General features: G+C 37.5%; 1 protein-coding gene across 3 annotated transcripts in view; it reads right to left on the bottom strand.

Moving 5' to 3' along the window:
* Positions 1 to 2,825: 2,825 nt before the first annotated feature.
* The window catches only part of prpf40a (PRP40 pre-mRNA processing factor 40 homolog A), a 26,159-nt gene continuing 15,592 nt past the window's right edge, over positions 2,826 to 13,392 (bottom strand). For all 3 annotated transcript variants that reach the window (XM_016252274.1, XM_016252273.1, XM_016252275.1), the window contains 10 exons: positions 12,570 to 12,684; positions 12,137 to 12,228; positions 11,950 to 12,066; positions 9,794 to 9,931; positions 9,161 to 9,256; positions 6,658 to 6,744; positions 5,568 to 5,661; positions 5,391 to 5,452; positions 3,320 to 3,457; positions 2,826 to 3,229 (listed from right to left, as the gene is read on the bottom strand). In XM_016252274.1, the coding sequence (XP_016107760.1) occupies positions 3,140 to 3,229; positions 3,320 to 3,457; positions 5,391 to 5,452; positions 5,568 to 5,661; positions 6,658 to 6,744; positions 9,161 to 9,256; positions 9,794 to 9,931; positions 11,950 to 12,066; positions 12,137 to 12,228; positions 12,570 to 12,684 (1,029 nt within the window). In that variant the 3' untranslated portion in view covers positions 2,826 to 3,139. The remainder of the gene's footprint in view (positions 3,230 to 3,319; positions 3,458 to 5,390; positions 5,453 to 5,567; positions 5,662 to 6,657; positions 6,745 to 9,160; positions 9,257 to 9,793; positions 9,932 to 11,949; positions 12,067 to 12,136; positions 12,229 to 12,569; positions 12,685 to 13,392) is intronic.

Raw genomic sequence — 13,392 nt, 5'->3', positions numbered from 1 at the left:
TCTTCACTACACAAGATCAGGTTCCTTATAGAATTCAGTTGCTGTAACTGGGCTTGTTTCATGCGTTCTAGGTCAGATCATGGGAAATAAGGCCTGTTATATAAACTGAATTTTGTGTGGCTGCACAAATGAAAATTCACATTTCTTGTGTTGTGTAAGTCTATTTAAAAGCAAAAAATATAAAATCACACACAAAAAAAAGCATTTGTTAAATGTACAGATATTTTGCTATACAATTGTTGCATCTTTTTAACTTTTTAATCGTCTAATATTGTACATACTGTTTAAAAACAATATTGTTTAAAAATCATTCTGTACTACAACGTTTGATTATTTTAACTTATAGTTCTCTTTTTTTCCTGCATTTTGTATATTTAATAAAACTGAAAACCTGAACCAGGTCTTTTAGACATGCAGAAACATCACTCTAGAACGTCCCGTCTACACTAAAACATGTCAGAAATCAGATGCAGTAGTAGAATTATAGTCATTATAGATGTCCATCTCATCTCTGTACATTCCACTCATAAAAACTGGATTAAACTGTCATTTTTTTGTCCCCTAAAATCAATGTATCTTAGGCATTGTATGCTTACAGTACTGCAAAAAAATATCTGTTCTCAGATTTAAAGTTAGATGATTTCTCAATGTCCAATTAAACTATTTACACAATGCTGGTCTTCGGTGTTATTCTTGAGTGAGTGACTAGAAGTAGGATTTTGTACTCTAAAAAGCCTAGTGCTGAAATTGAAGTCTTCAAGAATGTGGATTGGTTTAACTACACAGCTAACCTGCTCTAGAATGGGTTTAATTCTGGGCAAGAGATCACAAACTGATTTCCAGCCCAAAAACTCTCCAAACCCACCCGATCCCCCCCCCCCCCCAAAAAAATGCCCAAAACTTTAACTATCAACATAATGTGATATACTTTTATTGCCATGTAAATCAAAGCCGATTATGGACCATTTTTTAAATAAAGATAACAAAATAATATATAAAAAAAGACAAATTTCCCAGGAAAACAGATCAAATCTGTGCAAATACATTAAAGAGGATCACCAAATATAAATGTGAAGGTAGACACCAGCCTGTCAAAACGGCAATCAAGAAATTAACCGATACCTCTGAAAAAAACACATGCATCATTTCAGTGTCAACAGTCAGAATAAGTGAAGTGATGTGACATGTGGCCAAGTATGGTGACCCATGCTCGGAATTAGTGCTCTGCATTTACCCATCCAAAGTGCACACACACAGCAATGAACACACACACACCTGGAGCAGTGGGCAGCCATTTATGCTGCGGCGCCCGGGGAGCAGTTGGGGGTTCGGTGCCTTGCTCAAGGGCACCTCAGTCGTGGTATTGAAGGTGGGAGAGAGCGCTGTACATTCACTCCCCCCACCTACAATGTCTGTAACCTTTGGGTTACGAGTCCGACTCTCTAACCATTAGGCCATGACTTCCCGATATACATTGGGGAAACCGATATACATTGGGGAAAAGTGCCCAGTACGTGATCGGAAGTAACTAGCAGGTATTTCACGCTTGTTCATGCACACAGCATGACAGTCAAAACTCTGTCATTCATTGATACTGTACGATAATCCGATTACAAAAAAAAAAAATAATAATAATGCGCTTGCCCGTTGCACTTTATCTTCAAACAGATACAGCACGTCTTTTGTGAAGTAGCCTACTGTAGAACATAATACAGAACGTTGCAGAGTCAAAATCAAGTCCACCAGCTTTCTGATGGAGGACAGGATCGTATAGTCCCATATTCAGTTTCGATTTTGATTCAATTTAACTGTGCTCTGATTTCAGTTACATTGATATCAACTAAGAGCCTTCGTGTCATCTCCCTCCACAGGTGTATTCACGTTTAGAGTCGAGTCACTCCCACTCTTTACAGCAGGGGTCACCAAACTCGGTCCTGGAGGTCTGGTGTCCTGCAGAGTTTAGCTCCAACCCTAATCAAACACACCTGAAGCAGCTAATCAAGCTCTTACTTGGTATGCTTGAATCTTCCAGGCAGGTGTGTTGAGGCAAGTTGCTGCTAAACTCTGAAGGACACCGGCCCTCCAGGACTAAGTTTGGTGAGCCCTGCTTTACCGTGTAACTTATAGCGATCACAATGCCAGAGTGGTATAAATATAAGTTTAAAATCGGATCCCTTATCGTGCTAAAAACCCATCACTCATGAAACATCACGTCCAGAGCCGTAGAGAAACTCTGACCATCACGTGTCTGCTGATCTCTCGTGATTGGCTAAAAGTGCGGCAGGCGACGTCAACATCAGCACCAGTTTAGTGGCATCATGGTGACTGATTGGATGCAGTAGAAGCACACTTGGGTTTTGTTTTTTTAACCAAATTGGCCTATACAGATTAGATGTTTGAAAACCGCCAAACTGACCCCAAACCAGCCCAAATTTTGTCCAACCATTTTGGTCAGAAATCATGCTTCACTTGAATTGACAGCTAAATATTTTCTTTCAGCAGCCTACTAAAAGTTCAGTGGCAGTTTAATGATGTTTCTTCCTGCAACATACATCTTAAGTTACTGAAGTGAAAATGATCAACAAAAAGATCACTGCAGATGAAAACGAGTAGGTCTGTATGTGCTTTTGCTGATAAATGTAAGAAAGGAGCAACAAAAAAAGCATTGTTTTTATAGTTTATTTGTCAAAATTCAAGTTGAAAACCATGCTGCAGACATTTTTCATACCGATAACATTTTCCAAAAATGGCTTTTACAGACAATCTCACAGATTAATCTGAAGTTGAATAATAGGTGTTTTATGCAGGCCAGTTCATTTTTTCCCCCCATTTTATCAGCAATGTTTAAAACTATTGGCAATAACAAATATACAGCTACCTAAAAAAAGGTTCTGCAGTTAAAGGCAACATATCACTTGCAACCTCTGCAAATAATCTTACAAAATCAAACAAGCCCAGATCAAGAGTGCTGATGTTCAGACAATACTGCCTCTCAGAGAGACTACATGACAGTCAATGGATCCACAGGCAAATACCCAACACTCAGATGCTCATCGATATTCTGTCAGGACATTGCAAAAGAATGCAAAACACATTACAGGAATGCAAGTGAGAGAGAGACATACTGACAGTGAGTGATTTATGGTGCATCCAGCTGCTCCAGAAGAGTGCGCCTCCTCTTTTCCAGCTCTCCTTCACTCAGTTCGCTTCCGGACGTATCCCATCCACCCTGAGAGGGAACCAGAACACATCTGGGTGTGAGTAAATGAGACTCTGCAAAAGAAAGCAGATGTGATCCGTCTCAGATATGGCCGCTTACCTCTTCTTTTGTACTCTTTCTTTTGGGGGACTTCTGTTTGGATTCTCCACGTGACTTCCCTCTGGATTTGTCGTTCTCTTTATCCTTCTCTTTCTCTCTTCCTTTCCGCTCTTTCTCTCCTTCAGACTCAGGGGAGGCCTGCAAAAAAAAAAACACGTGATATTCCCCATATTGCTCATTAACCTATAATAGCCATTTAGAGTTATACACTTAATAAAACTATGTTATTTAATGAATGCGAGTAAACATGTAGCACCATAGACCTGAACATAATCTGAGGAATAGACTACGGTTCTGGGTATTTAATAAACGCTCATATTCATATTCATATTTAATAAACACTCAGACACTTCATCAATAAATGATGGAGAAAGCCCTTCTTTAACAGGTAATTCAACTGAAGTAATTTGAGTAATTTAATTATTCCAATTCAACAAATATAAAACATCCCTCATTACTAAAAATGGAAAGGAATTCAACCACTTCTGGTTCCAACTCTACATAAAATGAGCATTATTCAAATTCAAAGTCCTAATTATATGCTTAAACATACTAAACAAAACAGCTGCTAATAGAAAAACAGTGCATTTTCATATTGAAGTACCATAGATTACAACTAAATGCAATGTTATACTACACAATGCAATATGAACAGCCTTTCTTTTTTTAAGAACATTTAACAAAAATAAATTGACGTGTGTTTTAGTTGAGTATCATATGGCCTTTGTGGCTCATATAGTATGATATAGGAGAATATGGAGCTCATACTCTAGGAAAAAATACCTAATTTTATTCAGAGGCCCAAACTGAGCAGAAATATGCAATTTGGTGAAGATGCTAATTTCAGATTCTATATCAGATATTCATATGGCCAAAAAGCAAGTTGAAATTCTGACAGCTTGTAATGTAAATCAATGATCTCAGTAAAACGGACTACTTGCATAAAAAGTATTTAAACGTTTTCGCTCTATATCTCCTAAAAATTATGTCTCAGTAAAATGTTACATAAATGCTTAGTTTTATGATCAAAGCTGTGTAGTTTTTATTGTGGGGGTTGAAAATACTAGAGGTCGACCGATAGTGGATTTTGCCGATACCGATAGCTAGGTTGGACCACACTGGCCGATACCGATTAATTAACCGATTGTTTTAAAATTGATACTGAACAAAAACTAAAATAGTGCTTTATTAACAAAACCAGTACTGAACCATACTAGTAGTAGTAGTAAAAATAATAGTAATAGTAAATGTTGAAATTAACACTCTAACAAGGAACAATATTTACACAGCTTTGATTAATCTTAATGCTACAAATGGACTATTATTTTAAAGTGTTACCATTTAATTTCAACTGTCATGCTTAAAGATGCACATCTTTAAATATATACACAAAGGCTATAGCATTAAAATTATATACATATGGATATAGTATGTATACTCTCACACTTTAACTTCTTCTATTCTTGAACACTTGATTATCTAATCAAAATAAAAGCGCAGCGCTGAGTCTAGAACTCACCGGTATCACACACTCCGGACGCGTCGCGTTCAACTCGAGCAGAGGTCTAAAACAGTTTATTAATCACCAAACGGACACAAGTTTATCGGCAGGATTTTCTGTCGACTGCATTTAAATCCGTGTCTGAAGTTTCCCGCTCTGTTCAGCGTGCAGTATCACGTGTCTAAACAAATAGCACGTGCTGTCAGTGATTTCAACCACTAGACAGCACTGTGTAATGACAGCAGACCCTTCTCAGCCACTCCAGCAATGGACGCAACCCGGAAAACTATCGGCATGGATTTTTGTCGATAACCGATAGTTCCAGTAATCAACTATCGGTGCCGATTAATCGGCAAAACCGATACATCGGTCGACCTCTAGAAAATACCATGCAATACAACGCAATATTATTGAGAGATCAAATTAACATTCATCAATCTAAACAGATCTAAACACAAGCAAGACTTACGTTTGTCTGTGTGCAGGTTATTTAGTAAGTCAGACTCATCAATTGACTCCGTGAATCCACAAGGAAAAGGTATTAAAGAAGTTCAGTTGTTCTCTACTCACCGATTTGTGTCGTCTTTTCTTTCCCTTCTTCTTGTGTTTCTTAGATTTCTTGTAACTCCTCTCTGTAAAGATCAAGATCACATGATGGTTACTGAGAGGCTGCTGTTAAACGCTCATGATGTATTCAGCATTGATGTGTTTTGCAGGACACTGATATCGATCCTAAATGACACTGACCAGACTCCCCAGAAGACGAGTGCTCGGATGGAGATTTAGATGCAGAGAGTTTCTTCTTCTTCGAGTGATACTCATCATCCTCTGACTCCGAGCCCTTCCGTGAACAAACACACAGGACACAGTTTAGGAGGATGAGTGAGAACGGGTCACACCTCAAATCTCCAGACCGGATCACAACACAAATAACACTCATTATTAGGCCTACTTTTTTTTTTTTTTTCCCTTCTACAAAATTTAATGGAATCAGCAGTTGAAATCTTTTCAGAAAATTCTGATATTACAAAAACAAAATCAGTCTAGGGCAACACAGTAAACTGTAAAACGATCATTTTAAATAACTTTACAGTTCAAATAGCACAAGACAAAAAACAGACAACATTTTATAAAATAAACCTCACATTTCAACCTTTAAACCATTTTCTAAGATTCAAAATGATTGTGTTTTATATATAATTGGTCTGACTTGGATAAGAACAGAACAAACTGAATTGAGATGGATGATGAAACTACTGTCTTCTGTAGAAGACCATTTCTAACTAAATTTGAATTTGTTTGACAAACCCCAAAACATTGCTGTTGAGCTAAACTGAATCAACATTGAACTGACTCGAGCTGAATAACGACACTGTTGCCTTCTATAGAGCTGCTAAATGCTTAATTGAATGTTTCATAATTGATGAACTTTACAGTTATCGAACAGCTATTGAACTGAATCAACACTGAACTGCCTGCAGCTGAATAATGACACCATTGTCTTTTTAGAGCTGCTTTACAGCAGAATTTGGATGTGTCTCATATGCATTGAAGTTTGCATCAGTGATTCTTTTATTCTCCAGTTTATTACTGTGAAGCTACTGACAGTAGGCGCAGCACATGGAAAAGCAGGAATACAGCAGCTATGCCGGTACATAAAGTAGTGCTGCACTGTATTAGGCATTATACAGTAGTTATGAAGGAGAAAAGAAAATGCCATCAAAACATTTCTGAAGACAGTCAGTTCTTTCCAGCGATACATTCATATAAAGGCATGGCTATGTCAACGGCGGCGAGTTTGCAGGTATGAAATGAGACGGCTAGAACAAGTACTCACTGATCGAGATCGGGAACGTTTTCTGTGGTGTTTCTTGGATTTCTTGGCATGTTTCTTAGTCTTTGAATGATGATGTTGACACTCGTGCTGTAGAGAGAGATCACAGACATAACCACTGCTTTAGCTGAAAGACTTTCCAAGATCAATTTTAATTTTAAAAGAGTTTAGATATGTACAGTTTGTCTTGTCACACATATTTGTTCATATGTTAAATGCGGTACACAGGCATGTGATCAGCTAGAGACAAAAGAGCAGGAAAATCCGACCTCGTCCCCAAGCCACGCCCCCCACACTTATTATTTAAAAATAAAATATATATTTTATCTCATTAAAAGATATATCTTATATTGTAATACATACTATTGTCCTGTAAAAATAAAAAGCAGCATTTAATAATCAACAAACAATTTTGAAATAAATCTCCTCTGCTCACCAAGGCTGCATTTATTTGATCAAAAATACAGTAAAAACAGCAATACTGTGAAATATATATATTTTTAAATATTTTTTTAATATATTATAAAATGTAATTTATTCCTGCGATGCAAAGCAGAATTTTCTGCATCATTACTCCAAATCTTTCAGAAATCATTCTGATATGCTGATTTGCTGCTCAAGAAACATTTCTGAGTATTACACCAGTTCTTAAAAAGACTGGTTCTAATGTGGAGGATTTGTCAAACTACAGGCCTATCGCTCATCTTCCATTTTTGGCTAAGGTTCTTGAACGAGTTGTTGCCGGCCAGTTACAACAATACCTGTCCATTAACAATATCTTAGAATCCTTTCAATCCAGATTTAGATCAGGTCATAGCACCTGATCTCTAGAGACCGCTCTAGTCCGGGTTATAAATGATCATCTCATTTCTGCTGACATGGGGGCTTGTAGTATTTTACTCCTGTTAGACATTACTGCTGCTTTTGACACAATATCTCATGCTGTCCTTCTTGAAAGATTGCATACATGGTTAGGCATCTCTGGTACTGCACTCGAATGGTTTAACTCTTATCATCCAAATCGCTTTCAATTTATCTGTTTGGGTAACTGTCAGTCTGAACCAACATTAGTGCAGCAGGGAGTTCCGCAGGGATCTGTACTTGGGCCTATCCTGTTTAGTATTTATATGTTGCCTCTGGGTCAGATCATTCGCAAGTTCGGGTTAGGGTTTCATTTTTATGCCGATGATACTCAGATCTATCTCAGCACGCACCCTAATCCTAATCTTGCAGTTACAACACTTACTGCTTGCTTGGGCGAGATAAAAGCCTGGTGGCACATGAATTTTCTCATGCTCAATGAGTCAAAAACAGAACTTTTGTGTATCGGTATGCCAGCGGCTGTACATAAATTAAATAGTTCTAAAGTGATTACTGTTTTTTGATTACTGATTGTGGCTTCGCTACTCTATCCACCCAAAGTACGAAATCTTGGCATTATTTTTGACCCTCAACTATTGTTTGATGCCCATATCAAAATGATTTCAAAAACTGCATTTTTCCATTTAAGAAACATTGCAAGACTCCGTAATTTTCTATCATTGCCTGATGCAGAAAGGCTCATCCATGCCTTTATTACATCGAGGCTTGATTACGGCAATGCACTTTATGTTGGTCTCCCTGATAAATCTATTAAGAAATTACAATATATTCAGAATTCAGCTGCTCGGGTACTAACATATACAACTGCCCGTCAACATATTACTCCGGTACTGCAAAACTTGCATTGGCTTCCTATTCAAGCCCGTATTGATTTTAAAATCCTGATCTTAACTTATAAAGCTATTCATCGGACTGCCCCTTCCTATATATCCAGTTTAGTTGCTCCTTATACTCCCGCTCGCCCTTTGCGCTCAGCTGGGTTGTGTATCCTTCAGCAGCCTGCATATAAATGAAAAACTATGGGTCGTAGAGCTTTCTCTGTCTCAGCTCCACGACTGTGGAATGCTCAACCAGCCGGGATTAGAGATTCTCCAACACTGAACTGCTTTAAGAAATTTTTAAAGACTTATCTTTTTAAAGTTGCTTACTGTAACTGAGTATGTTTATACTGTTTTATTGTGTGTTTATCGCTGTTATTTTATTATGCTTGTGGTTGTGCTATGGGTTAAGAAACCCATGCTTGTTGTTGTTACCTATGCTTGCAGTTGTAGCGCTTTGGGTTAAGAAAAGCGCATAATAAATAAAATGCATTATTATTATCAATGTTGAAAACAATTGTGCTGCTTCATATTTTGTGGGGAAATGGTGATACATTTTATTTTTCAGGATTCTTTGATGAATAGAAAGTTCAATGAACTGCACTTTGGATGGGATAAATGCAGAGCACTTGTCTGCACAGAGTATGGGTCACCATACTTGGCCACATGTCACTTCACTCACTCACATGATTCACTTGGCTCATGATTTTAGGAAAAAACGGAATTCCAGCCCTGAGTCAATTATTTTAAATATGAATCTGGTTGCTATAAAAACTCTTGTAAAAACATTAATAATTCTTTCATACCTCTAGCACGTGCATGAAGTCTTTGAATATCCTCTTCCTCTCGGACTCCAGCGTGATGTCCTCAAACGCAGGCTCTTTTAGGAACCGCTCTCGCACCTGTGTCAGCATCAACACACATCATTCACACCAGACCAGTGGAGGAAGATAATACAGTCTAGCCTACAGATAAATGTGGCCCTGGACCACAAAGCCAGTCATAAGGGTCAATTTTTTTTAATTGAGATGTATACGTCATCTGAAAGCTGAATAAATAAGCTTTGTTAGGATAGGACAATATTTGGCCGAGATACAACTATTTGAAAATCTGGAATCTGAGGGTGCAAAAAAATCAAAATATTGAGAAAATCGCCTTTAAAGTTGTTCAAATGAAGCTCTTAGCAATGCATATTACTAATCAAAAATTAAGTTTTGATATATTTACGGTAGGAAATTTACAAAAATATCTTTACGGAACATGATCTTTACTTAATATCCTATTGATTTTTGGCATAAAAGAAAAATCTATAATTTTGACCCAAACAATGTATTTTTGGCTGTTGCTACAAATATGCCCCAGCGACTTAAGACTGGTTTTGTGCTCCAGGTTCACAAATTATATAACCATTGATATTTTATTGTAATAGCATGACATACTCCCTCCCATGTGGCCTCAGGCTCTAGAGGGGGTGTGGCCTGTTTCAGCATGCTCTTAAACGCCGCCTCCTTCCGCTTCATCTTCCTGGCCTCCTCCTTCTCTCTCTCCCGCTCACGTGCTTCAGCCTTCTCCAGCAACTAAACAGATCAAACACATTTCTGAGGTCCACGTAGGCAACACAGAATCCAAACCGAACTGAAACCTCATAAGCGACTGATTTGAACAGTTCAACAAAAGCAGCAACTCACACAGACAGCACGCAAAGTGCATTAGACAATAGGTTTGCCGCGATAGACGTTGCTGACGGTGATACCGGTGTTAAGCCGCAACATCGGTTACGTCACTTGTCACTTGTGAGACAGACGACGGTGATACCGGTGTTAAGCCGCAACATCGGTTACGTCACTTGTTACTTGTGAGACAGACGAGATGATCACGGATGATTTAGTTTCGAAATGAGATGCAAAAGCGCCTGTTGACTTTTGCCATTTATCTAATGTGATTTTGAAAGTTTTTTTTAAACATTAATTTCTTATTTAATTGGTTCTACATTGTTTGCTGATTTTTACTTTATTTAATCTTTGTGTCATTTATTTATTTTATTTGACATCAAGGTGTATGCCGTGCCTCCAAGCTTTCTTACTCGTTTTGCTAATAAACTTTGTTTCTTATTTATTTGGTTATGTTTACTTATTTCCAGTTTTGTATAGACTACCTATTTAAACTTTATGCAAGTTATTTGTTATTTTATATTAGGCATAGCCTGCCTTATAGCATGGCGTATTTGTATTCGTTTTGTTAATAAAAGTTCTATGTTTTATATATAGGCTAAAGTGAGTTTGACGTTGTATTTTGTTGTTGCGTTCAAGCAATTGACGCCGAATTGACGATAATTCGAAAGTGAAAGTAAAATGCGCACGGCGCTTTTACAAGCTATTTAAAAGCAAAGGAAAGCAAGGAAAAGAAGAAACGCCCCCATGGTGATACCGGTATTATCGGTGTTGTCACACGTCGATTAACCGGTGGGAAAATTTCCTCACCATCACAATCCTCTTAGACAATAGAGCTAAATAAGCCGTACTAAATACAAAAATACACAAAATTCCAGCTTACATTTGCCATAACATCAGATTAAAGGAACTAGCCCAAAATGCACTACCCAATCACTGTTGACAACTGGGGATTTCAACCGAAGGCCTTAAAAAAATAAAAAGTTGCTTTTAAATGCCATGAATTAATATAAATAGTATTAGCTAGCCTTGCTTTTGTACTTGTGTACATATTTATTCATCTTTTAATTCCTCTATTTTACATTTCAGTGATTTTAATTCTTCTACTCTTCTTTTGTTTTTAACTTCCAGTTTCATAATTTTAGGTGTTTTACACGACGTTAAAAATGTACTATATAGCGCATAAACGGATATGGCCAACCAAAAAACAATGACTACGAGCTAAACATTTATGTGTCTTTTTAAAAGCATATTTGTCTTTCCTTATGCTCTTCACATATTGTAGTTCTTCACAAGTACACTACCTGTTCGGAAAGGTTTGTAATAATTAAGATTTTTAAATGTATTTGAAAGAAGTCTCTTCTTGCAGTTGTTAGTAATGGTTATCATTAATGGTTATATACTGAAAACATTGTGGAAACCATGCATTTTTTCAGGACTTTTTCCATGAATAGAAAGTTCAAAAGAACTGCATTTATTTGAAAAATCTTTTGTAATGTTATAAATGTATTTATGGTCACTTTGATCACGTTCGATCACTTTCGATCAATTAAATGCACCCTTGCTGAATAAAAGTGACATTCTAACCCCAAAATTCTGAATGGTATTGTATCACAATTTCCACAAAAATATAAGCAGCACAACTGTTTTGAACATATGATGATAATAATCAGAGATGTTTCTTGAGCAGCAAATCAGCATATTAGAATAATTCTGAAAGATCATGCGACACTGAAGACTGGAGTAATGATGCTGAACATTCAGCTTTATTATTACCACTCCCTTCTCTTGTACATGTGGGACTAGCTTAGTACAGCCTTCATAAGCATAATTTGTTGCCTTTATATGTAACTGGGCATTTCATTACATTTTGGAACAATGTCATTTGAAAAGAAGTATGAATACCAGCAAGGCAGTCTGCTTACACTGTTGAAGGCCAGTTTGATGTTTCCTGCATCCAGCGTGGTGGCCCGTTTATCTGAACTGATCACTGAGCCAAACTCCTCAAAGCCTGTGTTGACCTCCACCAGTAAGCCCTTATCCTGCACGAACACACACACATTTCATCAAGGGCTTCAGCACTGATCTGATGTCAAACACTGACTCACTCACCTTCAGGATGTCTTTAATGATTCTCTTCTCATCATGATAACGAGCTTTCAGATCCTCCACGTAAAACTTGAATAAGTCCAGAGGGGTGGAGCCTAAAAACACATACAAAGCAATTTTTTTTTTTTTAAACACCAATATCTAACAGCATTACATAATTATGACATACAATAAACAACTATTCTGAGAAGTAATGTAGTCTTAATCAGAGGATTTTATTATTTGTCATTCAATTTGTATTTGGTTTTAGATGGCCCATAAGAAATTCTCTTTTTTTTTATGTGCTGACGTATCAAAGTCATGTGGAGTTCACAGACTGTACTGGTGAAATGGAGACAGCGTCAGAAATGAGGACAGGACCCTTTTGCATGTATTATTCATCAGCAACAAAGCCTGCCACGCTCAGTGTTTGTGCGAGAGAGAGAGAGAGAGAGACCTGGCTGGCCCAGCATGTTGTTGAAGCGGATATCGGCGCTGACGGTTGGGTACATCTCCATCCAGGCAGACATGGAGTGCAGCTGCCCGTGATCATGAAGCTCATCCAGGAATTTCTGAAAAACACACACACAACGCTTCACAAACATGTCAACGCTCTTGTCCTTTACTCCTCAGTCAGTCTGCTTTAGCAGCATTAATGTTGATTATGTTTTTAGCAAGCCACTGGTTATAAAAATCATAGCATAGTTTTGATTTGGTAAGAATTTTAGTGTTTCAAAATTGCATGCAAGCACTCTAATATTTGAAATTTGATCCAAACCAGTCTGCAGTGGTGTCAGTAGATAGTAACATGGGAGATTTCAATTGTAAATTTTCCTTTCAAATGTGTAGCTGACACAATTCGGCATCAGCTGTTGTTGTATGCAGTTTAAAGCTATATTATTGATACATTGCCATTCAACAATAAAAATACTTATCAATAAATTGCATTAAACATGCCAATGATGCTTTATGTATGTATTTTTTAATGATGCGTTAGCATTCAGGCTTTCTTGCTGCACAATGATCCGCAGTTCCCTTAACTCGGTCAAACAGATCAAGTGTCATCACAGACATCAGCTGATATTCCAGCATCAAGTTCCAGTTAATCAAGGTGAGAGCTTTTCATATTGGAAAAAAGGGCTGCACGATATTGGAAAAAAAACTCACATTGCAATAATTAGTTTTTCTGCGATATATATTGCGATATGAAAAAAAAAATGACCAAATGACTTGAATAGCTGTATTGGGGGGGGGGGGGGGGGGTGGGGGGGGGGAAAAAA

Source organism: Sinocyclocheilus grahami, unplaced genomic scaffold (assembly GCF_001515645.1).
Source record: "Sinocyclocheilus grahami isolate Dianchi unplaced genomic scaffold, SAMN03320097.WGS_v1.1 scaffold1098.1, whole genome shotgun sequence".
Lineage (NCBI taxonomy): Eukaryota > Metazoa > Chordata > Actinopteri > Cypriniformes > Cyprinidae > Sinocyclocheilus > Sinocyclocheilus grahami.
The sequence above is the reverse complement of the archived record's forward strand: the minus strand, read 5'-3'. Positions and strand labels throughout refer to the sequence as shown.